Source organism: Triplophysa rosa, linkage group LG15 (genome assembly GCF_024868665.1).
Source record: "Triplophysa rosa linkage group LG15, Trosa_1v2, whole genome shotgun sequence".
NCBI classification, from domain to species: Eukaryota; Metazoa; Chordata; class Actinopteri; order Cypriniformes; family Nemacheilidae; genus Triplophysa; species Triplophysa rosa.
Window position 1 is genome coordinate 9,615,529 of NC_079904.1, and position 25,565 is coordinate 9,641,093.

Consider the following 25,565-nt stretch of genomic DNA (forward strand, 5'->3'; position numbering starts at 1 on the left):
TGAACATGGCACAGCATCGTGATACTACTTGGTATCGAGATACTTCAGCTGGTGTAGTATCGTAAGACATGTTTATGGTACCGTGACAACCCTAGCTTCTGCATAATTTGACATCGGTACGCCGGGAAACGTAATGAACTGACTGTTCTGAAGTGGCGATGCTGTTCAAACTGCATTCTTTAATCATATCTGTATCTTTGTTCATCGTTGCAAGAATCCTGAACACGATCAATGGGTACGTTTACAATTTGTTCACCAACAAGTATGCATGAATACAAACTATAAAAAAATACACAAGTTACATCTATTGTATAATTTCCTGTTAATGTTAATGGTTGTCATTTATTTGGGATTAACTAAAGTGTGATTTTTAACTCCTGTCCTGATGTAACCCAACTAAGGTTATATTTAACAAATCTAACCGTCATTTTTAGACTAGTCTCCCCCATCCGTTTTTAGAGCGTAAAAATGTTCCTGTACCCCACAGAAGATAAATGAACTTCTCAAAGTTAGAAAGTCGTGCCCATTTTTTATGCCGCGAATGATGCAAATTCAAAAATAAAGTTTACCAGCTCATGTTGTGCATTGAGCCATTATAACGCTTTGTTCACTTTCCTCTCAGCATGCAAGATATTTTGTGTTTATTTTTTTAACTGCAGCTTTTTGAAATGAGATTGCCAGCATAAATTGGATTGGCTCGCTGCTGTGTGGCTGTTGTGCTAACATTACTGTTTAGGAGAAGCATTATACAGAGCCAAGTACATATATCACTATAAAGATGCCTTTCATAAAGATTTATGGGGTACATTAAATGAGTGCTGTACATTTCATGAATGCAGTGTTTGATAGTCCTTAAAGAAGTAACGGTTGTATTTAGCGGGCGATCACACAGAACGCGCCTTTTCTGTTTGAAAACGCAGTTTTTCCGGTTGGCTTTTTGAAAAAAGCAGCACGCAGCATTTTTTTTATGTTGCTAGGCAACAACCAAACCAGCTGTACTGCCAGTCAAGGAATATAGCGCGAGCTCTCTAGTTGCTGTTAACTGTCATATTAGCAGAAACTTTAAAACAGGTACAAGCAGAGGGTCGGTTAACCCCCGACAGCCAACACAAGTTTCTCCTCCATCATTGCAGTCTCCGGACGTTTCCGTCACCACAGCGGAAGCCCCGCCTCTCCATTCATTCGATTGGACAATGGAAAAAAGGCACATGACGTTAACCGCTTTCCTTTTCAGAGTTGAGTTTTTTCAACTTCAGGCGCTCGGAGCACTCTGTCAAAAACACGAGGTGCGAGGCGCCGGGCGTGCAAAGTAGCGCGCAAAACACTCTCTGCCAACTGAAAACAATTCAATAGAGGCACGTCTACAGCAAAAAACGCGTTCTGTCTGACCGACCCCTTTTATGTTTTTATTTTGTTGATTGTTGGTCATGTGAGATGTGTGTTTCTTCTTGCACTTCTAACATCAAATTTCAGGGGTACCAGTGACGAGGAAATGATCTGGAATGCTGATTCCAGAATGAATGTTTCTTGAATCATGTGTCTTGATTTTTTTCTTACAGTGCTTTTTCTTTCATTTTTTCTTCTTTGCCTCTGCCAGCTTGTTGTTTAGAACAAATGCTCAAACATGTTCTGTTAAAATTCTCAGCTCAAGTTTTGTCCAATGCAATAAATTCCTATGTTACGGATTTACCTGCAAAACTTCCTTTTTACAAGATGACATCTTGACCTTTTCACCTTCATTCCAGAGATTTTGTCACCTTAATCTGATACTGAACAGAGATGTTTAGTAACGTGCCAGGGAGGAAAACACTTTCAGAAACAGTCTTGAAGGTTCAGGTTCTGTAACATGCAGAGCTAAATGTGAAATAAAAGTATCTTTCAACCAAGACAGCAGAAATACTCTCACAGCAACAGCTGGAAACAAGTTTTATCTTGTGTTTTTGTGAAACTCATTTTAGACTGCTATTGATGGTTTAAAGCAACACTTTGTAGTTTTTCAACCTTAAAATAATGTCTCTAAAATAATTTCAGAGGTAGTACACATCTTAACTGGACAAATTCTACTGCCGCTGCTACCTGAGCAGCTTCATAGCGGCTACAACCACACTCTGAAAGTTCTGTGTTCGGGTCGGTATACACAGCCCCGCCCATCCCCTGCCTGCGGAAGAGTGTGACATGGTTTCCAAACAATGTTTCTGCATTAGCCTGTTTCATGAGCTTAGTAAATAAATTCACGTGTATTGCGCTGCCCACAGGGAATCTTACAGTGACATTATTTACGACACTGGTAACAGACAATTGCGCTTATCAACCAAGTGTTGCTTTAAAGGGTGTATGGAAAATATAGGGGCCATACAAAATGGCACTTATTGTTGCCCCTTTACATTTTCTGACATGTTCCATAAATGAATATTTCAGTCTAATCAACACAGTATCACGCCAAAGCGTGTAACGGACACGCCTGTCCACTCGAAAATGTGTGTCAGTGTCACGCTTTGACTCTAGGCGTGAACATGACACGCATGCATGAAAGTGGAGTAACGTTAGCAGAACGGGACGATTTTCTAATGTTTTTATCATTCACGACATGTACTGGGTGTACATGGTATTTTGTGTATGTTTATTACTTTGTGTGCACACTTGAGACGCATTATAGCACGTAACCCAACCCCACCCCTACACCTAAAGCTAACAGTTTGTATATTATAATATAAAACACAACACATAACAGGCAGATACGGTCACATATGCTATTTATTCAAAAAGTGCAATTATTTCAAGCAGTCAGTTTCCAAAGAACAGTGATCCCCTTCTGTGTCCGCAGTAGAAACCGGTTCTGGTTGTGTACAATTTCAAAAATTGCTGCCAGCTTGAATTGTGAAATGGCATTGACTCTCGTGTCTCGTGACTCGTTGCGTCATTACATTCGCTTACGTTGTGAAACGCCATTGGCTGTCCTGCTCCGATTGTGTCACACGCCAAACTTGAGCGTATACGTCACTGCGAACGTTCCTTCCTGGAGCTCGGTCGTTGTTGATTAAAACCTGCTAACTGTTGTGCTCACACAACTGCTATAAGAATCGTAATGCAACGCTAACTGTTAGTAATGTTTTTATACTGTTTTTGCTGCGTGTTTTAATAAATGCCCATGGCTGAATTCTTTTTGCTTGTTGCGTGTTTTTTAATCGTCGGGAGGTGGCTAGGTTTAGGTAGGAGTGGGGTTAAGTGCTCTAAAATATCTATATTTTATATAAAATAACAATTAATATGTATTTTTTAAAGTCGTTTCAGTTTTACAAGTGCAAAGAACTGAGACATTTTCGAGTGGACCGGCGTGTCTGTTTCACGCTTTGGCGTGATACCGGGTTGGTCAACTGCTAAATGCAACTGCTTATTGAACACGAATTGTAGTCAAAGAGCATAGCTGAAACTTTGAGGTTCTACATTATGAATTTCATATTTATCATCTTTTCCCAATGCTCTCAGAGGTTTATAAGACGGGTAAGTATTTTCCTCTATTCTCTTTTATGTTTCATCCCCCTTGATTTCTTGTGGGCTGACTTTTTTCTGTTTTTTTTCTCTTTACCCTCTACATTTCCTCATCTACGGTACAACAACGAAATTTTGTTTGCGTTCAAACATTCTTATAACATCCGTCCAGCATGCACTCTGATCTTGCCATCCTCTATGTTTTCATTTTAAAAGTTATTTTTGAGAGTTAACAGAACAGTGACCTTTCCCCCTAGCATCTCTAAAGTCCTGCCTTAAGTTTGCTAACACCATACCGCTCTCTTCCTCTGTAGGCAGCCCAGGGCGGCGGACATCGGACACTGCTGTATGGTCACGCCATCCTCCTTAGGCATTCCTTCAGTGGAATGGTGAGAATGCACCACACAAATTGAAGCCAATGGGGCGAGGGATTAGACAGCCTGTCACTGCTTACAGCTAACACACATCAATTCTGTGATCAATGAGTAAGTTGGGAACAGATGAAGTGAAAATTCTTCAACATCATGAACGACAACATGACTCATGTTTTAGCGGGATAATTTACATGTTTAAGTTTGGGGTTTGCTGAACTGACCCTCAGTAGGCATTTACCCATGCAGTGCAAGGAAATTACACCTGTTTCTGTTTGCTCGTAGTATCTGACGTGTCTGAAGACTTCCAGGTCTTTAACAGACAAGCTGTCTTTTGATGTTGGATTACAAGAAGTTTCAACTGGTAAGGAGGAACGAAATCTCGCTTAAAATACACAGCTTGCAGTATAATTTATAGGCATCCTTCAGGGCTGTTCCGATATGAAGGGTGGCTGTGATTGACATCTGAACCACAAATAACAGATGCAGTGCTGGGACTGCTTCCCAAGAGATCCAAAATGAAACATAGATATCTTACTATTTTTGTGTATTGTGCCACCTAGTTTAGAGGAACATAAATATCTGAATCAATATCTGAGTTAGCAGAAACCTACAAAATCCTATAGGCTGTATCTTAAAGCTAAAAGATGGCTTTTGCGATTAATAATAAGAATTATAGGTTTAAGGATTATTTCTTTATGGCATGTATTTGAGTTCATCACAGGTTGAATTAAAGGGATAGTTCACCCAAAAATAAAAATTCTGTCATCATTTACTCACCCCTGAGTTGTTCCAAATCTGTATAAATTTCTTTGTTCAGATGAACACAGAGAAAGATATTTGGAAGAATCTTATAAGCAAACAGTTCTTAGACCCCATTGACTACCATAGTAGTAAAAATTATTTTATAATCTTTTTTTTGTTCTGTTGAACACAAAATATATATTTTTGAAGGATGTAGGACAGCAAACATGTTTGGCATGTTTGACTACCATTGTAAGTTTTCCTATTATGGTAGTCAATGGGGTCCAAGAATTGTTTGGTTACAAGCATTCATCCAAATATCTTTCTCTGGGTTCAACCAAACAAAGAAATGTATGCAGAACAACTAGGGAGTGAGAAATTCATTACAGAATTTTCATTTTTGGTGAACTATCCCTTTAATTGGAATGCAGCACATTGATTTACATCCATAGGAAATTAATGAGCTGTCACTTTTTTCCAACCTGCCAGTATCCACTAACTAACTGATCATTTGTGTAAGCACAGGTGAGGCTTGTTGGTGGACAATTCACCCCGCATCCAAGCAGAGGTCAGAAGGTGAGAAGGTCCGCATTGGAGATGACCTCATCTTGGTCAGTGTGTCCTCAGAGAGGTACCTGGTGAGTACCTGATGTATTTTAGGTTAAGATTAATACACCTACATTATCCTTTGTTTCTGAACTCTAATCTCACTCTACTTTAATCCATATTCTTTATATTCTTTGATAGACTTGCACAAAAACTCATATTTAATATTCCCAGATAAACTTTTTAACTGTACGCAGTTCAAAATGTGATAGATAGATTGATGGTCTGTGGTCTGAAGAAGTTCCTATTACCATAGTTTCTCATTATAGTTTAATTTATGTCTGGCGAGATGGTTTTTCCAGATGTGCTGACAGTTAATATACCTCTTGTGAACAGAGGTAGACCATCAGGTTCGATCAAGTAAGCTGTCATGGTGACGTGCTCGGCATGCCGGTGGAAGTCAGAGTTCTCTTACTGTAGATGTGCAGGGAAAACGGAACACTCAGACGGAGAGATAGGGCAAGAAAGGTTTTTATGCCCTACTTACCATCTAGTTTGAGGATTACAATGTTGCTCTTTTGTTCTGACTAGGATAATATCACATCTTTGATCAGCTCATTTGCGCTGTTTTGTCTTGAAACTGGTCGGGAAGCTGCCAGGAAAGTTAGTGTTTGAAGTCAAGAGAAGGCCGTTCGCTGGTTGTGTTTTCTAGACGGTAATCTTTTAAAAACAGATTTGTTACTCAGCTTCCGGACAACACAGACAGGCTGGCAGATTCCAGGCTGTGCCAAGGAGTTGTAGCTCTTTTTCTGCTCTTTTGCTCCATATCAATGTCTCTTTCTCCCTCTAAATCTCTTTTATTCTCTTTCTCCCTTTCAATTCTTCAAGCTAATGCACATATCATTATCACACACATAAAGCACATATCATTAATAAATACATTTTTCTCTCTTCTGTAGCACCTCTCCATCTCTAACGGAAGCATTCAGGTGGATGCTTCTTTCATGCAAACACTGTGGAATGTTCAGCCTACCTGCTCCAGAGCTAACATAGCAGTGGGTGAGTTCACATTTAGTACCTCTAATACTGTGTTTTTCAGTAACGTATGGCTGTTTTTTATCTTGGAGTACTGGCTATAAAAGCACAATTACTGTTTACATCACTATTTCATTCCCTCTCTAGGGTATCTGCTTGGTGGACAAGTGATGCGTCTGTTTCATGGGCACGATGAGAGTCTCACTATACCAGGATCTGACCAAAGTGCAGAGCAACAGAGGTGAGTCTGTCTATCTATAGCCGTGGAAAAAATGAAGAGACCATTCCAAATTTTCATTTAATCAGCATTTCTGGATGTATTGTGGCCAGTCCAGTGTCTGTTGAATTTCAACAAAATCAAACCTCAGGAGTGACAAAGTCATCCAACAGCAATGTGAAAGACTGACAGACACATGAAAACTGTGATAAAAATTGAGGTCATCGCATACTTTTTTTAACTTTTCCTTAATACATGTACAAATATTACTGTTGTATTTCTTAAAAGTGAATATTAATTTGTTTTCTTTGCAGTATTTGAGGTCTGAAAAAATACAGAGCATCTTTTGTTTCTCCAGTTTTCATTTTCTGCAAATAAATGCAAATAGAAACAATATTTTTACTTGAAATCTGGGATAAATATTGTTAGCGGTTCACAGAAGGATACAAAAATGATCCTTTTTATCTATAAATAGTAAATTCAGATCTATATTTCCTGTGTGAGAACAACTTTCTATTCTCATTTGTTCCCACAGAGTGGTAAACTATGAAGCTGGGAAAGGGGGGTCTAAGGCCAGGTCTTTATGGAGACTGGAGCCTCTTCGGATAAGGTGAAATAACACGCACACACACGCTTACCTGCAGACCCTCACACTTCTCTTTCCTTGTCTGCGCACACAAACATACATTCTGGGTCGAAACGGCGATACATTTTTAATGACCCAGACTTGTTGTTCCTCTAGTGTCTTTTTCAATTATGCCCAACGGGGTAGGTGGAAGTCAAGTCAGGATGGAGCATGTCGTATCCATGAATGTGGATAGCAAGATTTTGTTTTTCTTTTTTGTGAAGAAAGCTATCAAATAATGAAGCAATAATATGGTCAACACTTATTTATATATTTGCTAATTGACAGAGCTATACTGTATCTCAATCTAAGCCTCACAGACTCATAGGGGAAACTGGGCTTTTCTCTGAATTGCAGTTGGAGCGGGAGCCACATTAGATGGGGTCAGCCCTTCCGTCTACGCCATCTCTCCACCGGTCACTACCTGGGTCAGACAGAAGATCACGGACTGATATTACTGGATAGAAAGAAGTCTGACACAGCTGCCACTGCCTTCTGCTTTAGGCCAAGCAAGGTCTGATTCACCTTTTAAAGTTGTCTATTGATTAATGTTGTGTTGCAATTTAAAGTGAAATGAATAAGTCAGATCAATGATCTTTAAAGCAGACAGCTATAGCTTGCAGGCAAACAGGCTTTATTAAAGTATACTATAGCCTTGCAATTAAGAGCAAGTAAAAAAACACAGTTTATAGCTTCCATAAAATCTATAAGAAACATGTCATCACACAAACAAGAAATGCAAATTCATTTAAGCTAATTCTCACGGCATTCTCACTGCATGAATTTATCATTACTGTATATTGAAGTTTCATTAGCCCTGCTGTGCTGTAACAAGCGCTTTACAAAGAGGTCATTAAACCCACTGCCCAACTGTCTATTTCATCTCAATAAAGCTTAAACAGCGCCCAAAATGATCGACCGCGACTGTCCCGACTGAACAGATGACAATGAGTTGGCACAGAAATCTCATGACTCACAAATTTGTCTTCCCTTGGTAGGAAAAGGTTGAGTCCGGTCCAAAGCGTGATATAGACGGCATGGGAGTGGCGGAGATCAAATACGGCGATTCCGTCTGTTTCGTCATGCACGTGTCCACGGGACTGTGGCTCTCCTACCAGGCACCCGATGCAAAATCCTCTCGTCTGGGACTGCTGAAGAGAAGGGTGAGCCTTATGTTTTTTTCTAGCGAAACCACACTCGCGCTCATGCTGTTTTTCAAGGCTGAAATTACTAAGCTTCCCCTCCAGGTCACACTTACATCATTCAACTTCAAATAACAGCCATGTCTTTGTAGACATCATGTGACGTCGGTTATGATCCCGTTAAAGATTATGGGGCTCACAGGATGGGCCCAGGCTTAACCGCGGTGGCTGCCGTGTGGAGTGTAGGATATACGAGGCCGTGCTTTAAATGTGATAATGAGGTGGGCATGGCGACAGTGTGTTTTGTGGGAGTGGTCAGGATAACACAGCTCTCTAGAATGCAGCTGAACTCTGGGCTAAAGGCCAAATAAAGCAAAGTCACCTTTACACACAGCTCAAACGGACACGGCCTTCGCTATGGTGACACTTTGTTCCATTTATACTTGGAGAATATTGAAGAGTGCCAAGTCGGCTGGCCAGGTTCGTCCTCTGCCCTTTTCCTGTGAGGACATGGATGCAAGATTGAAGAAAACTCCCACTTTAATTGTAAAAACACTGGTTGTACCCGTGACACCGGGGGTGGGGGGTTTGCTGTGGGGTGGTCGAAGATGCGGCCCTGCGCATGGCGCATTTTACTTTCAGTTTTGAATTAGCAGCAGTTCGGGAACGGCAATTGCTTGAATTAATGGTGGGTTCAATATCTTTCTTAATAAAAACACACAAAACTACAAAAAAGTACATTTGATTATATTAAACACAGACCTTACAAAACGAATAATCACAGCACACATCAAGCAAAAAATAAATAAGAAACAAAAACAAAAAACATTTACGTTAGATAAGTTGCCTATATTAACAAAACGAGTAATCACGGCACACATTGTGCAACAAATAATTCAATAAATAAGAACCGAATAAGAAGGGAATACGAAACGAAAAAAGTTTATGTGAAATAAATAAATAACAAACGAATAAGAAAGGAATACGAAACGAAAAACGTTTATGTTAAATAAATAAATAAGAAACAAATAAGAAAGGAATACAAAATGAAAAACGTTTATGTTAAATAAATGGCAAAGCTTTTGAAATTTAGAACGAAAAGAAAATTCAAACTTAACCGGCTCTTGATGACAAATGCTTACATATTCTACTACATGTTCTTTGCCAGAAAAGCTTCCGCCATCGTCTTGTCAGTCAGCACTTCACTCTCCTCAGATGATGAATAAAGTCTGACTCCTACTGCTGATCTTTGCTGCGACACTTGTTCTGCTTACGCTGAATGCAGCTGCCGCGTTCAGACGCGCAACTGTAGTTTGGTCTTTAACTAAACTTAGTGATTTATTATTATAAAAATTAAAAATGACAGTGGGGGTCGGTGCCTCGGTGGAGTGATGTAATCGGTAGGCGGGTGGATACCGTGTATTACCGGTGACACCAATTATCTCAACAAGCCTAATAGATATTTACATTTATTCATTTGGCAGACGCTTTTATCCAAAGCAACTTACAAGTAGGAGAGCATATAAACATTTTGTCAACACGCTAAACAGTACCGTTAGTTTACAAGTATACATATATATACAGTACTTAAACATTGCAGCCATTTTTGTTGCAGTGAGTGTTTAATTAAGTTTCTGCCGTGTACGCAGGCCGTCCTCTCTCTGGAGGGTCATATGGATGATGGGCTGATTCTGCAGCTCTGTCAGCACGAGGAGTCCCGGGCGGCTCGCATCATTCGGAACACCACTCATCTCTTCACTCAGTTCATCTGGTACAGCTGCCTCAGACTCTCGGGCTCAAACGCAATGAAGCCTCTCCTCACAACTCTGAGTGCTGTGGAAATCAAACATAATGAGTGCATTATTGTGTTTAATATTTTAAAACATTTTAAAATATTGAAGTTTTATGGTGCTCTCAGGGGTCTGGATGATTTGACTGGAGAAAAGGCCTCTGAGGTGAATCTGCCAGTGGTGGAAGTTCTGCAGACGCTCAATGACCTCATCGTTTACTTCCAGCAGCCGGATTCTGAGCTGGAGCACGAGGAGAAACAGAGGCAGCTCAGATCCATCATCAAACGACAAGATCTTTTCAAAGAGGAGGTGAACTAATGTATATTGAAGACCGGTTGCATTTAATTCACTGCTTGCCTTGTTGGACTGGTGATTATAAATGAAAAAAAAAAATAGACATACATGAATATATATGTCTTAATATTAATTTAAAAATCGAGCCTGTCTGGACATTTTCCATGACATCAGTACATTGTGTACTGAATGGAGACATTACAAAAACAACTTAAGTTGGTACTTTAGACATGCCTCAGTGCATGGGAAGAGGGCAAATGGGGCTAAATCACAAAACATACATGTAGTAGGATGATACAAGTCAGTTTAATCTTCTGGTTATTGGTTATCTAATAATAATGTTTTACACTATACTCTTCCTTGCTTGACCGTTTATAATATTATTTTAGGGAATGCTAACTCTGATCTCAATCTGCATTGATCGGCTAAACCTGTACAACAGTGCTGCTGAGTTTGAGGAGTTAGCAGGCGAGGAGGCTGGAGAGGCATGGAAAGACATTCTCAACCTCCTTTATGAGCTTCTGGGTAAGAGCTTTATCATACGTCCTTAACCTTCAGCTGACGGTCCTTGACAGTGACGGAGAGACATGACAGTTATTAGTGGCAGTTAAATAAGAATTCATTTCTCTTTTGTCATCATGTTGTGGACTCTCAACTTGATTTATGGGGGACCAACTTATACTTAGGGAAGGAGAACCTTGTTTGAAGAAGTTACCAAACAATGCAGATTTTGTCATGGCTTACTCAACATCATGTTGTTCCAGAATTTTCTTTTGTGGATTACAAAGAGATAAAAAGTTTTTTTTCTCATACAAAAGCAATAGTATGACTTCTGAAGCTTTTGTTTTTTCAGTCCCTTTCATTGTAGTTGAATGGAAAACAACAGCCAGTATAGGATTTCTTCTTTTCCACAGAAGACAGAAAGTCCTGTGTGTTGCAGACAACATGAGAGTAAATAACAAAGACATTTTCATTAAATGTAAAGTAAACGTACCAGAAATCTTATATGTAGAGGGTTGTATTTTAGGAGCAGGCTAACATTTATGACTTATTTTCATTTTGCTCCATAGCTCATATATTGTTCCCTCTGGTATTTTAAATATTTCTTTATTAAAGTAAAGTATTTTGTGGCTAGGCTTACCTGTTTTTAGTTTTATTTGGTATTCTGACTCGACATTTATCAGAGGCGCTATTGAGACTTGCTTAGAATTTTTACTCACGCCGAGTCACTGAGGTCACTTTCTGCAGAACAGTATGCATGATACAGTAGGCTGGTGACAACAGACACTTTTATGGCTCCATACGGATTCATTTAATGCCTCAGGAAGCATCTTTGCTCATGGGGTTTGGGCTTCAAAACCAGGCAGACAAATCACAGGAGTGTCTCTAATCTCCTTTCAAAGCACCTTTAGCTCTCAGGCTGGATTTGAAAAATTGCTCTCTGAGATAAAAAAAAAGGTTAGATTATTCCTATTTAGTATTTTATTCACACTAAAGATTCAGGTCAGGATAAATTCATTTAGTCAAGTAAACTTTAACAGTAATTTTGCACTCTTCCCATTTTATTTGTTGTTTATTTTGCCATACAAATTAGCCTTAATTATTTACTGTATTAAAAATATTAATAAGTAGTTTTGAATTCTGGTAATATAATTTCTGTTCATCTGCATAATGTATTTGGGAGGCATGTCATTTTTGTTTCCCCAGGAAAGTAAAGGGTTGTAAACAATTACTGTTCGTATGTACACAGTAAAAAACGGTAATTTTTCAGAATTTTCTTTTTTTTACAGTTCTGTCATGTGTTTTTGAAATGTGGTAAAAACATCAAATTACACGAAAAGACTGCAAATTTACAAGAAAAACATGATATTTTACGTGATTTTTATATTTTACGTGATTTTTCTGGTGCCCCATCTGCCAGAAAATGTCCCTTCTTTTACTGGATTTTTTACAGTGTATTATGAATTATAGTGGTGTTTGCAATTTTGTTTAGTCTTATATATGCTGTCTTGTGTTAAATTCTTATGGTTTATGGTTTAAAGTCACCATTTTTAATTTTCTATTTTTTAGCTAATGGAACCAGTTCTTGTTCACACTTGTTCAAGTTATATTTTGAGTTAAAATGAGTATCTTTTATTAATAATAAATTATTATTAATAATAATAATTAATAAGACGTATACTGTAATGTACCTAGTAATATTTTTCTGAAAAATAGATAAATCAGTGTGTTATTGCTGTATGAAAGTTAAAAGGGAATTTGCAGTATTAGACTGTCGTGTATAAGGAATAAAAGTGCTTTATTATATAAAAACAATTTGTTGTAATTGATTTCCGTCTATTAGCTGCTCTGATCCGAGGAAACAGGACCAACTGCACACAGCTCTCTCGCAAGCTGGATTGGCTAGTCAGCAAGCTGGAGCGATTGGAGTCCTCATCAGGTAAACACTGCTATTTGTCAAACGGGACATGTACATTAGCATTAATTACAGAGAGGTTATACATTAACCAGTACGTCTTACATAGCCATAAACTCTGTAATGTCCAATCAGAATCTGCCTAGATCAGTGATTTCAGAAGCTCCACATAACAGCGTTATATGCTGTAAAGTTCATAGCTGGATGTAGATAACTTTCATTGTGAAGTCAATAGCAATTTGCTTGTACAGCGTCTTTTCTGTTATCTGATTATGGTATGGGGTTATCATTCCTTGTGTTTACTGCAATACAATATTAATAATGCTCTTCACAGGCATTTTGGAGGTACTTCATTGTATCCTCATCGAGAGTCCAGAATCTCTTAACATCATCCAGAAGGGCCACATCAAATCCATCATCTCCCTTCTGTACAAGCACGGACGCAACCACAAGGTCAACATTCGCGGTGCTCACAAACACACGCACAGATGAGTGTGGAATATAAACCACTTTCTAGTGCTAATGCCATCTGAAGCCACACATTAGCTTCGTCAGCAGGAAAACAATGACCTGCAGTCACAAATATTGTAAATAAAATATGAAGTGCTAAGAATGCAGTTTTTTCAGATTCAGTTAAATGCAATGCATGTATACAGTGTGCGTCTCTGCAAGTGATATCATGTCTTGTATAAGTCTCAAACCATCTCCTGTTCGAGTAATAGGATTGCTACTATATCTCGAAGGCATCATTCATATTTGGGGATCTTTGCTTGATCGTATAGCTATAAAATGAAGCGAACAAGTGTAAATGCAACCATAGAGTAGGTGTAACAACTGGTGCAGACGTTCAGACATGTTAACAAGGTGCATGTGGCTCTCAGACTCATGCTACTGACTTGAGAATTCCTCTGTCTTATAAAATGTGGGTCATGTAAACTCGTAAACACATCTTTGGGGATGCACAGCATGCTAAGGTATCGATCCCTTCAAAGTATGCACTAGAGCATATGTGGGCAGAAGTGTGCACATTTTCGCATAGGTGAATGTGCAATTAATAGAAAGCATTCTAGAAAATGTTCATGGTATCCCATAATCCCTTGCAGATTCTAGATGTTCTTTGTTCCCTTTGCGTCTGCAATGGTGTGGCTGTGAGAGCCAATCAGAATTTCATCTGTGACCACCTGCTTCCCAGGAGAGACCTGCTGCTCCAAACGCGATTGGTCAATGATGTTCAAAGGTAGACAAACCAACTGTATCACTTTTAAATTATCCTGAGTGGAATTGTTCGTATTTGAGTTAATAAAGTATTTGTATCTTATCTTGCTTTACAGTATGAGACCTAACATCTTCCTGGGCGTGAGTGAGGGCTCAGCCCAGTATAAGAAGTGGTACTTTGAGCTGATCATTGATCAAGTAGACCACTATGTGACCAGTGAGCCCACCCACCTTCGCGTCGGCTGGGCCACCACCAAAGGCTACGCCCCCTATCCTGGGGGTGGAGAGGGTTGGGGAGGAAATGGTGTGGGTGACGATCTTTACTCCTACAGTTTTGATGGGCTTTATCTTTGGTCAGGTACGCTAGCCTGCGCTCTCATCTAAGTAGTAGTTTGGACAGTTTAAAACTTTAATGTTGTTAATTGCATTCCTGATAGGACGAATCCCACGAGCTGTGGCCTCTGTAAACCAGCACCTGCTGAACTCAGACGATGTGGTGAGCTGTTGTCTGGATCTCGGAGCCCCCAGTATGTCTTACCGAATTAACGGCCAGCCAGTGCAAGGCATGTTTGAAGACTTCAACGTAGATGGCTTCTTCTTTCCTGTCGTCAGTTTTTCTGCAGGGGTCAAGTGAGTTTCTCAATATTTCACAATGCAGTCAGGCAGAGGTACAGTTTAACATAAAGAGCAAGCAAGAATATTTTGACTTGAAATATACAAATCATAAAAACATAGAAGGGTTTCCAATCTCCATCATTTTGTATTTGGAATGTGCCAATCTGACACCTGCAGTAAATGTATTGGAGGTAATGTTATGTGGCTGGCACCTTTTCTTTATATCTTCCCCAAAGTACTTTTTGTTCAATCAACAAAGACAGGCCATTACTCACTTGACTACTCGACCAACTCCATACAAATTCAGTAGATTCAGGACATTTTAGACAACTCCGTGGTGCTTATCAGATCAATCAAGAAATCGATTGTGCGGTTAAATGCCTACTTCATGTTTTCTCTCAAGGGTTCGCTTCCTATTGGGTGGTCGCCATGGAGACTTCAAGTTCCTGCCTCCAGCAGGATACGCACCATGTTACGAAGCCCTGCTCCCTAAAGAAAAGATGCGTGTGGAGCCTGTCAAGGAGTATAAGAGAGATCTGGAAGGAGTGAGAGATCTTTTGGGCACTACAGAGTTCCTCTCTCAGGCTTCGTTCATTCCTGTTCCTGTTGACACCAGTCAGGTGAGATGCTATGACTTGAATGTGTCTACATTTTTATCCGTTATGGATCCATCATCTAGTTCTGCAATGGACTTGATTAATCCTTCTCAAACTTTGCATTGTAAATGGTGCATAAATGTTGTTTCTTTGTGATCCAGATCGTCCTGCCTCCACATCTTGAAAACGTGAGGGACAAGTTAGCTGAGAACATCCACGAGCTGTGGGGGATGAACAAAATAGAGCTTGGATGGACATACGGCAAGGTAAATAAACCTTTTAGCAGAGGTCACTGTAAAAAAATTACAGAATCCTAAATTATTAGAATTCCTCAGTCGATGCAAGATTATCTCTTTATGACGTGTTACATACGCTCTGATATCAGGATGATTTCTGCCGTCCAAGTTTAAAGTGGCCGTCACTTCTGCATATCTTATGTTAATCATGAATACTTACAGAATTGTATCGTATAGTCTTTAGTTTGATCACATTTACAAAAGACAGATACAGCTGTACGGTTATTTCCGAAAACATACGGCGCGTGCGGGGGTGGGGGGACGGGTGGTATTGGTGGTTTAGGCTGAACTAAAGCCACCCATTGCTAACAAAATATGTCCAGCATCTTTTAGCACTGGGACTGCGCCATCTATTAGTTTATAAAACATTCATCACCCAAATGCAGTGAACAAACAAACACAGCTGAACTTTGCGAACGTAGTGCTCTCTCTCTCCTGCACACAAGTGAAAGTGACGTGTACTCGTGCTCCTTCTCCTGTTCTCCTTCGTTGACGCATGGGCGTGCTCTTTCATCTCACTCTGGCTGGTTGATGCATGGGCGTGCTTTTCCGGGAGAATTGTCCAATAAGGGACTAAGAAAAGTTGTTACGAAACTGATTATCATGTTCGAAAAAAACATTCCGAAACCTATACGAACGCTGGGGGAGTGTATCGAGCACAGAAATACTACGTCGTACATCCAAGTTGACCATGTCAAGCATGAGAAGACAGCACGTTTAACATTGTAAAGAAGTCAGAATGCATGAAACACCGTTGCACATCCCCTTTAACCACACGAGGAACCCGAAGGAGGATAATTGAAAATGTCAACCTGAATTAAGAATCCTTGACTGCAGTTTAAATGAATTTTTAAGCATCCGAGCACAGGAGAGGGTGCTTTTTAAAAAAATCCGATTTCAGTCCCTTCACTGCTCACCGCAGGAGAGCGACTCCAGTATTGCAGAGCATGGTGGAAAAGCACACGGTGTCCGAGCTTTGCAGTATTACAGTACAATATCAATGAGCAGCGTGCCATCCAAGAGCTCGACAGACTAAATTAATTATGGTTCAGCGCAGCCATTACTCTAGAGGCCAGATCTTATAATTTATTACGGATAAATATTTCACAGGTTCAGCTGTTCACAGATTAATCTGATTTTAATAACTTTGTTGGCTCAGTTGTGCCGTTTTAGCGAGCAGGGTGGGCTTGCAGAACAAGAGGTTGTGTCGCGTAGCCAGATCTATGACTAATTGGGATAAGATTAATATTTTGCGTATTGTTCTGGCCCAGAAACACCCACTTAGACAGGAAGAGACTGTCCTTTGACATGTAAAACAACCAACCACCACAAAGCACAATGTACAGTTTGTTGATGTAATATGTCATTATTTAACTCTTATGGTGCTGTGTGTAATTTTTTGGAGGATCTATTGACAGAAATGCAATATAATATACATACAGTAACTATGTCTTCATATGTGTATAAAGGCTATTGTAAGGCTAAGTTCTATTTATTACCTTAGAATGAGCAATTTCTATCTGAATACATGGCGGGTCCCCTTGCATGGAATTCGCCATGTAGCCCTAAAAGGACAAACTGCTCTACAGAGCACGTTTCGTAAATACTTTATCTCCTTCAGCAAAGAAGCAAAAATGTGCTGACATGTTTGTCCTGTATCAAGCACCGTAGTGCTTCGAAAGGGAGAGGCGGAGTGAAATGTTGGTCTCAAATCGCGACCTCACCACTAGATGCCGCTAAATTTCATACACTGGGCCTTTGAAGTCCTGATTGTATAAGTTCTTTAACTTGTAAGCATGACTTTGTTTCGAAGTAGACTCATAAAAACCCCTTGTGCCCATACAAACAAAAAGGTTGACGTTGGCCAGTCAGATTAAATAAAAAAGAACTTGTTTGAAATATACATTGACGAGCAGATATTGACAAGATATGAATTTGATGAATTTTCAAAATATGAAATATTCAATTCAATTTTATTCATATCGCACTTTTCACAATGAGCATTGTTCCAAAGCAGCTTTACAGGAGAAAATAAGAAAAACAGAAAAACACAGAAAAGGTAAAACACAGCACAGTGCATGGTGTTTATAGAACAAGTAAGATTATTCTAATAAATAATATCTAATAAAAGCAGTCTCCCGGTGAGCAAGCCAACACGGCCCTGTGGCGAGGAACCCAAACTTCAATGATAAATAAATGGAGAAGAAAACCACGGGAGAAACTAGTCTCAGTCGGGAGGGCCAGGTCCACTCTGACGTGTCACAGCTGCACTTGGTGACTTTGATTAAAAGTTACTGAGTAAATATTTATGAAAAATAGGGAGAGCTTATTTGCTGTGATTTAGGAAACTGTTTAGATATAATTTTGTCTTATTTTGTGATCGATATCAGACAACAGAGGAATGTTAGAAGCAGGGAAAATAGTAATGGCATAATGTAACATTTAGTTAGTGCATATAATATTCTCTTGTAAAATATAAACTATGTATTAAAATATAAATGTAAACAACTCTTTCTATACAGAGTTTTACATGTTACATGTTAAATTTACACTGATTTTGTGTTTTTAAGGTTCGAGATGACAACAAGAGGCAGCACCCTTGTCTTGTTGACTTTTCCAAATTACCAGAAACCGAAAAGAATTATAACCTGCAAATGTCAACAGAAACTTTGAAGTAAGTTTTATTGCATCCTGGTTGAAGCTCCTAGGTGTAGAGCTGCATTTTAATTGTGTACAAGCTGTAGTTTGGTCCTTGCTTATTAAAATGTTTACGATAAGTGAGTGTGTGCCATTAAATCTTGATAGACCGTGGCTGTAAATTCATTTTTAATTCACAGTCTCTACACTCAGCAGTACAAGTGTATTTAGATCAGAAACAATAACCGGCTTTACTGACATGTTGAACAGATTTTGTTTTTGATAAATCTTGTGCTGCATTATTTATTCTTGAGACATTTTTTTGTGTGTTTTTAAAAATGTATTGCTTTTATTGATTTGATATGTTGTTTTGTCTCTTTTTCAGGACTCTGCTTACATTGGGCTGTCATGTTGCCCAAGTCAACTTAAATGCTGAAGATGACTTAAAAAGACTCAAGCTCCCTAAGAAGTAAAACCAAATGTTCATGTTGCATCTCATAGTGTGTCTGTTTAGATGAGCCTATTTTATTACACCATTTTTACATAGTAAGATATTCAGGCAATATGAGTTATTTTCATAATTTATTATTCAATCATTAATAATTATAGCTACATGATGACAAATGGATATAAACCTGCACCACTGGATCTTTCTGATGTGAGACTGACACCTGATCAGGAGATTCTAGTTGATAAACTGGCTGAAAATGCTCATAATGTTTGGGCTAAAGATCGCATCAAACAAGGTTGGACCTATGGTATCCAGCAGGTAACAATGTCCTGTTCATCATTCATTAAAATCATATTGGATATGTCTGTTTGCCTGAGGCACGTCAATTAAACTGTATGATTAAACATTTAGATTTAACTACAGTGACCTTTTGAACATCAATTTGCTAACCTGTTCTTATCTTTTTTCTTTTGCCTTAAAAGGATTTAAAAAATCGGCGTAATCCACGGCTGGTGCCATATGCTTTATTAGATGAACGTACTAAGAAATCGAACAGAGACAGCCTTCGGGAGGCCATCCGAACTCTGACTGGATACGGATATTACATAGACCCACCAGATCAAGAGAGTGAGTTATACACAGCAAAAAAACTAAAATAAATAAATATATACGTACGGTATATAATGTATTATTAATAATCAGCATTTTATTTTCGATTTCCAGCAGAAGTCACTGTAACAAATACATAATCTTAAATACCATCATTAGAATTTCTCAGCAGACTTAAAGTCCCAGTGAAATTAAAAATGACAATGCCTATTCTTTCATGAAATGTTGCAGTTTTTATTGTAAATAGTTTATCAATGTGGCTCATTCTTCAAAATCTGAAAATGCACTTCCGTCCTGTAATGACTATCCATCTTAGATTACGTATGTTAGACGGCTTGGGCTGAGCATCCGTTAACTCCTCCACTTCAACTGTCAGTCTGCTGCCAGTTCCATTTCAAAATGCAACGGCTGTTTTTATACATCCAATCAAATCGCAGAGAAAGACGAAAGCCACGCCCTATTTTTCTCAAACTATCGAAACTTCTGTTTCACAGGGACTTTAAGATCATCTCTGTATGATGCATTTATCTTTAATATTTAGATGATTTCTGTCATGCCAGTTAAATTGTTTGCTAGTAAAAATATCCTGAATAAATCTACTGTACTTTAATTTACTTAAATTACTTGATCCTGTTTTAATCTTAAATCTAAATATTTTTAGCAGCACACAAAGTGGAGCAGGGCATTGAGTCCATCCGTCTGTTCCGCGTGGAAATGACGTATGCGGTGAAGACAGGAAAGTGGTATTTTGAGTTTGAGGCTTTGACTGGAGGTGACATGAGAGTGGGATGGGCCCGGCCTGGCTGCAGACCTGATGTGGAACTGGGATTAGATGACCAGGCATTTGTCTTTGATGGCTACAGGGTGATTATTTGCTGTTCCCTTTCAGTCGGTCTCTCGACGTTGTGTTGAGAGACAGACTGGGGTTTGATCTTGAGAACCTATCATCTCCGAGAGGAATTTAAAAACGGCAATGAACTTGGCGAATGGCGCGCGCACGCCAGTCTCCGCCCCATGCATACGGGTATAAAAGGAGATGGCGGCCACAGAGCATCTAAAAGAGTAAATTTCTCACAGTTGCGGGCATGTCTCACAGCTGTGTTCTTGGGTGTCATCCCTGAGTCCGACGGCCATGACACCTGCACTGCATGTTTGGGGCTCAAGCATGCAGAGGCAGGGTTTGTCGATACGACATGTTCCGTATGCGAGAACATTTCAATTAAAGTGTTGCGGTCACGGCTGTCTACGTTCTTTCTGAATGCTGCCACAACCCCGTCTGCTTCCTGAGCGAGTTTGACTGCCGCTTCGGGGAGGTTGACCGCTTCGGCGAGCAGTGGGGTGATTTGGGGGTTCCCATGGATGTCGCTTCGTCAGCATTGGCTTCGCGGACCATCCATGCCCCAGCACGTTCACCTGGCTCGTCCGCGATGGGTTGCGGTGACCTGTCCTATAGCGGGCAGACTCGACAGAAGGATGAGGACGAACTTTCTGTCATTGCATCGGACAGCTACCTCCTGGCATCAGATGCAGAAGACCCCTTGGAGCTCCCACCCCCTGGCGGTAGAGCCCAAGATGAGGTCTACTATGAGATGTCTGCCATGCTTAACCGGGCAGCCAATTCTTGGTTCTTGTGGTCGGAGCCGCCTCGGTTCCAATTTTTCCGGAAGTGCATGCGGAGCTCACGAGGACGTGGAATGCACCGTTCTCGGCGAATTCCGGTTTGACGGGCTCTGGAGCTGTTACTTCCCTGGACGGTGGGGAATAAGGGATATGTAGACGTCCCCCAGGTGGAACGTGCAGTCGCGGTGCATCTTTGCCCGCAGACAGTTGCCACTTGGAGGGGTCAACCAAGGCTCCCTTCCAAGGCTTGTAAGCTCTCTTCTAAACTCGTGTCGAAAGCTTACAGTGTTACGGGTCAAGCTGCTTCCGCCCTCCACGCTATGGCGGTCCTTCAGGTTTTTAAGGCCAAGACTTTGAAAGACCTGGATGATGGGAAGGCTGACCCCGCTCGCATGCACAAGCTGCACACCGCCACTGACCTCGCTCCGAGCGACCACGCTAGTGCCCTGGTCGGACGATGTCCACGTTAGTGGTCTAAGAAAGACATCTGTGGCTCAACCTTGCGCAGATGAGTGACTCTCAGAAGGCCCGCCTTCTTGATGCACCCATCTTGCAAGCTGGGCTGTTTGGTGAAACCGTGGAGGAAGTGTCACAGCAGTTCTCTGAGGTGAAGAAGCAGGCGGAGGCAATAAAACATATCCTGCTCCGCCGCGACCCGGCCACCTATCGGTCGTCGAGGTCCCGAGCATCACCTGCCCGCCAGCAGCCCCGCCTCCCCGCGGTGGCTCTTTTGGCATTGGTGCCCTCCCAGTTGACGGCCCGCCAGAGATGTAGACCCCCGCAGAGGAAGGCTTCTGCCCCCTGTCAATAGTCCGCTAAAAAGACAACTAAGGGGCCCTGACGGGATGAGCCCAGAGAGAGTCCAACATCTGGCCCGACCCCTCCATCCATTCCATCACCGGCGGTCGGAACAGGACGCTTCCTGCCGCGTCTCCACTAAAGCCGGGCCCTTTTCAGGGCCTGGCGCCCACTCAGAGTTTCCTCTCGCTCTGGGTTTTCTTCTCCCTGCAGCACTCTCGACACGACAGTGTCTTGGGCGAGTCCACACTGCGCTGCCTTCCGCAACCTCCACTGGACGTTGCGTTGGCCGGCAACCACAATACCTTTGTGAGGTTTTACAATCTCTGTGTGGATCCAGTGTCAGCCCGTGTCTTACACACTACCAGCAGGTGAGACCAGCGACTGGGTGGGTGTACGCCTGCGAAAGTGCCTTCTTCCCCCTTCGGTGAGTCAGTGCTGATCGTGTGCTCCCTACTCGGGCTCGAGCATCATATCACATGTATTTCTCCCAACTGGTGAGACCATGTTGGTGTCTCCACATGTAACCTCCCCTTGCGGTAGGATGTGGTCTCCATAGCACACTCTTTCAGTGTTCCCTTATGGTACCGGGCGGCTATCTCGCTAAAATAGAGAACAACGCCACTGCCCATGACGGCCGTCGGTACGAGCCTCTCAAAGTATGCTACTAGTTACCGATCCCACTGGAAGATTATGTCTCACGGTAGCTCTCACTTGTGACTCACTAGTCCAGTCATTGTCACTCCGGTTGAGCTCGTGATACGGCTCAGCACCGTGGCGTGTCGTATAGGACCCCAGTCTGTCTCTCAACACAACGTCGAGAGACCGACTGAAAGGGAACATCTCGGTTACTACTGTAACCTTTTTTCCCTGATGGAGTTCTTCCGGCCACAACGCTTCGCCGGCCCGCTGCAGTGACCTGGAGATGTCTCTCAGGTTCCTCAGCCCAAAAAGATGAATGAATCGGCGCCGCCATTCGCCAAGTTCATTGCCGTTTTTAAATTCCTCTCAGAGATGATAGGTTCTCAAGATCAAATCCCAGTCTGTCTTTCAACACAACGTCTCGTTCCCTCCATCAGGGAACAAAGGTTACAGTCATAACAGAGATGTTTTCACATTACTCCGTTTCATGTTTGATTGAAGTGGTACTGTATAAGAAGATATTGAGGACAAATACTATAGTAAAGTGGGGTCCAAAAGGGTAAAAGTTTGGAGACTACTAATATAAATGTAAAGCGCTTTGAGTACCCAGAAAAGCGCTATATAAATGTAATGAATTATTATAAATATTTATTTTTTAATATGGTAATTTGTTCATAATTTGTTTTGGTTCTTTTATGGCAACACGCATTGAGCTGGCATGGACATTAGTATGTGCAACTTTTTTTGTGCCTGTACATCTGACTTTTTGTACTTGATTAGGAACTTAGAAATGGTGCACATCATGCCATAATTTGTCTTTTTTAGAAGATCCTATTCATCCTCACTCAGATTTGAAGTTTTAAATGAAATAAGATCCCAGATGCTCAATGTCACAACTTTTGGACCCCACCATAAAGTCTGCCAATAAAAAGAACCCTTATTTACTAGTAGCATATGACTGGTAAAAGAAAGGTGCATCATTTTATTGATTTTGTTCTAATCAATGAATGGCTCCCAGGGTCGTCGAGTGCATATGGGCAGTCATTTCTTTGGTAGGACATGGAATAAAGGAGATGTGGTGGGCTGTATGATCAATATGGAGGACAAGTCCATGATATTCACCCTAAATGGAGAGATCGTGATCACCAACAAGGGTTCTGAGCTCTGCTTTGCTGATTTTGAAACTGAAGATGGTAAACACACAATAAATAAACATGATGCATATGTAAAATAGACATGATTAAAAAAGTAAATCTGACCTTTCATGCCTTTGAATATTGTTACAAATTGACTTTTATTCTCCATAGGATTCATCCCAGTATGCAGCCTAGGTCTTTCCCAAATTGGTCGCATGAATTTGGGAAAGGACGCTAGTACTTTTAAGTATTACACTATGTGTGGCCTTCAGGAGGGCTTTGAACCCTTCGCCGTCAACATGAATCGAGATGTCACCATGTGGTTCAGCAAACGCCTACCTACGTTTGTTAATGTGCCAGAGGACCATCCCCATATTGAGGTATAGTTTAGTGTTGCAGATTATATTTTTCAAGTTTATCACACCCTTTTGTAGGCAAAATTAATTCCAGCTAAAAAATTATAATTTAACCTGAATTGTGTTCAGGTTACTGGAATAGATGGCACTGTGGACACTCCTCCATGTCTAAAAGTGACCCACAAGACATTCGGCACCCAGACCAGCAATGACGACATGATCTTCTGCCGTCTGAGCATGCCTGTTGAGTTCCATCCTGGTCCTCGGAAAATGGATATAAATGAGGTGATTGAGCAAAGACCGAAGGACGATGGAGGAAAGATTGATTATGGCAGCATTACTAAGGTACAAGAAAGGAAAAAACACAGTATTGAAGTACTTGAGTGGCCTTGAAAACTCTGACCAGTGTTTTTTGTCCTTGTTTGTGTTGTAGTACTTCTACTCTGTGAAAATATTTGCCGGACAGGACCCAGCATCAGTGTGGGTGGGCTGGGTAACACCGGACTATCACTACTACAGCAAAAACTTTAACCTCAGTAAAGTTCGAACTGTTACCGTCACACTGGGCGACGAACGTGGACGTGTTCACGAGAGGTTCACATTATATATTGCGACATTTACACATTGTTCATTTTTCTTAATCAACTTTTCTTTTTTATTTGACTATTTTTGACATCATGTACAGTTTTTTTTATCTTTGTTCATTCAATTTCTTGTCTCTTGTTGTTTCACCTCATTTAGTGTGAGGAGAAGTAATTGTTACATGGTGTGTGCTGGTGATGTTGCCACCGGCTCCACAGGCCGTAGTAACACTGATCTGGAAATCGGATGCTTCATAGATCTGGCCTCAGGACTGGTTTTATTTTTCGCTAATGGCAGAGAGTTACCTACTGCATACCAGGTAACAAAACAGAATTCTATTTTAGAAATCTATTTTAACTTTATATTTGTATATTTTATCTTTCATAAAATACTAGTTTGGTTGAAAAGCATTAATAAGCACTGTTCAGAATCAGAATACAATAGACTAAGCTTCATAGACTTAAACTTCGTATGCTTTATCTTGCACTCTCTTTTAGGTCGAACCTAACGCAAAACTATTTCCCGCTGTGTTTGTTCAACCTACAAGTCCCAATCTCTTCCAGTTTGAGTTTCCCAAAATCCCAGTAAGTCAACACAATTCACATCTAATGTATTAAAGGAGAGGTTTCTTGCTACTTTTACACAAATGTAATATAAATCTTAGGGGTCCACAGAATGTGTCTGTGAAGTTTCACCTCAAAATACACCGCAGATCTTTTATTGTACCATGCCCTAATTTCCCAGTTTTGCATGTGAGGAGAAACGCGCTGTTTTGGTGTGTGTCTCTTTAAGTGCAAATGAGCTGCTAGTCTCCGCCCCCTTTTCACAGAAAACTCAGCCAGGGCTTAGAGCCTGTGCTTCCATCTAGTGATGGGAAGTTCGGATCATTTTACTGACTCGGACCTTTGAGTCTCGTTCAGCAAAATGAACAAATCTTTTTTCGAGTCATATCGTTCATTTCGTTCATTTTAGCAAAATATAATTAAAATGTTACATGTTACTTTCCTAACACATCTACTACTTATGCAAACGTTGATCACATTACAAACAATACAAAACTATAATGCTATAAGAAACAGAAAAGATTAATTCATTGTTTACCTGGGTCTTTAGTCTATGATTAGCTCACCACACCTCTTATCTGACAAGTCCTCGGGTTTGACTCGTTCGTTCACGACGTGACAGCTTCGTAAGCTTTACCAATGCTGTCTGAGCCGGAAAGAGAATTGATTAGTTCACCTCTCGAGTCTTCGGGTTTGAGTCGTTCGTTCATCATGTGACAGCCCCGTACGCTTAACCAATGCAGTCAGAGCCAGTAAGAGAATTGATTAGTTCACCTCTCG

The 25,565-nt window shown here is 40.7% G+C and overlaps 1 protein-coding gene and 1 long non-coding RNA gene across 2 annotated transcripts in view; one reads left to right on the plus strand and one right to left on the minus strand.

Moving 5' to 3' along the window:
* The window catches only part of ryr3 (ryanodine receptor 3), an 88,619-nt gene that overhangs the window by 19,880 nt on the left and 43,174 nt on the right, over positions 1-25,565 (plus strand). Inside the window, 30 exon segments of the mRNA XM_057353495.1 lie at positions 215-235; positions 3,804-3,878; positions 4,146-4,224; positions 5,130-5,242; positions 6,110-6,209; positions 6,333-6,426; positions 6,938-7,012; positions 7,385-7,541; positions 8,026-8,190; positions 9,819-9,940; positions 10,088-10,268; positions 10,643-10,778; positions 12,598-12,693; positions 13,004-13,122; positions 13,773-13,906; positions 14,001-14,242; positions 14,322-14,514; positions 14,903-15,119; positions 15,257-15,361; positions 17,962-18,065; positions 18,414-18,497; positions 18,638-18,797; positions 18,962-19,106; positions 19,750-19,952; positions 23,167-23,341; positions 23,456-23,664; positions 23,770-23,985; positions 24,074-24,234; positions 24,382-24,541; positions 24,720-24,806. Of these exon segments, the coding sequence (XP_057209478.1) occupies positions 215-235; positions 3,804-3,878; positions 4,146-4,224; positions 5,130-5,242; positions 6,110-6,209; positions 6,333-6,426; positions 6,938-7,012; positions 7,385-7,541; positions 8,026-8,190; positions 9,819-9,940; positions 10,088-10,268; positions 10,643-10,778; positions 12,598-12,693; positions 13,004-13,122; positions 13,773-13,906; positions 14,001-14,242; positions 14,322-14,514; positions 14,903-15,119; positions 15,257-15,361; positions 17,962-18,065; positions 18,414-18,497; positions 18,638-18,797; positions 18,962-19,106; positions 19,750-19,952; positions 23,167-23,341; positions 23,456-23,664; positions 23,770-23,985; positions 24,074-24,234; positions 24,382-24,541; positions 24,720-24,806 (4,128 nt within the window).
* LOC130566206 (uncharacterized) lies at positions 7,034-9,244 on the minus strand. Its single transcript, XR_008964439.1, has 3 exons — positions 8,286-9,244; positions 8,005-8,178; positions 7,034-7,451 (listed from the first exon to the last, which is right to left on the minus strand). It is a non-coding gene; the product is annotated as an uncharacterized LOC130566206 (long non-coding RNA).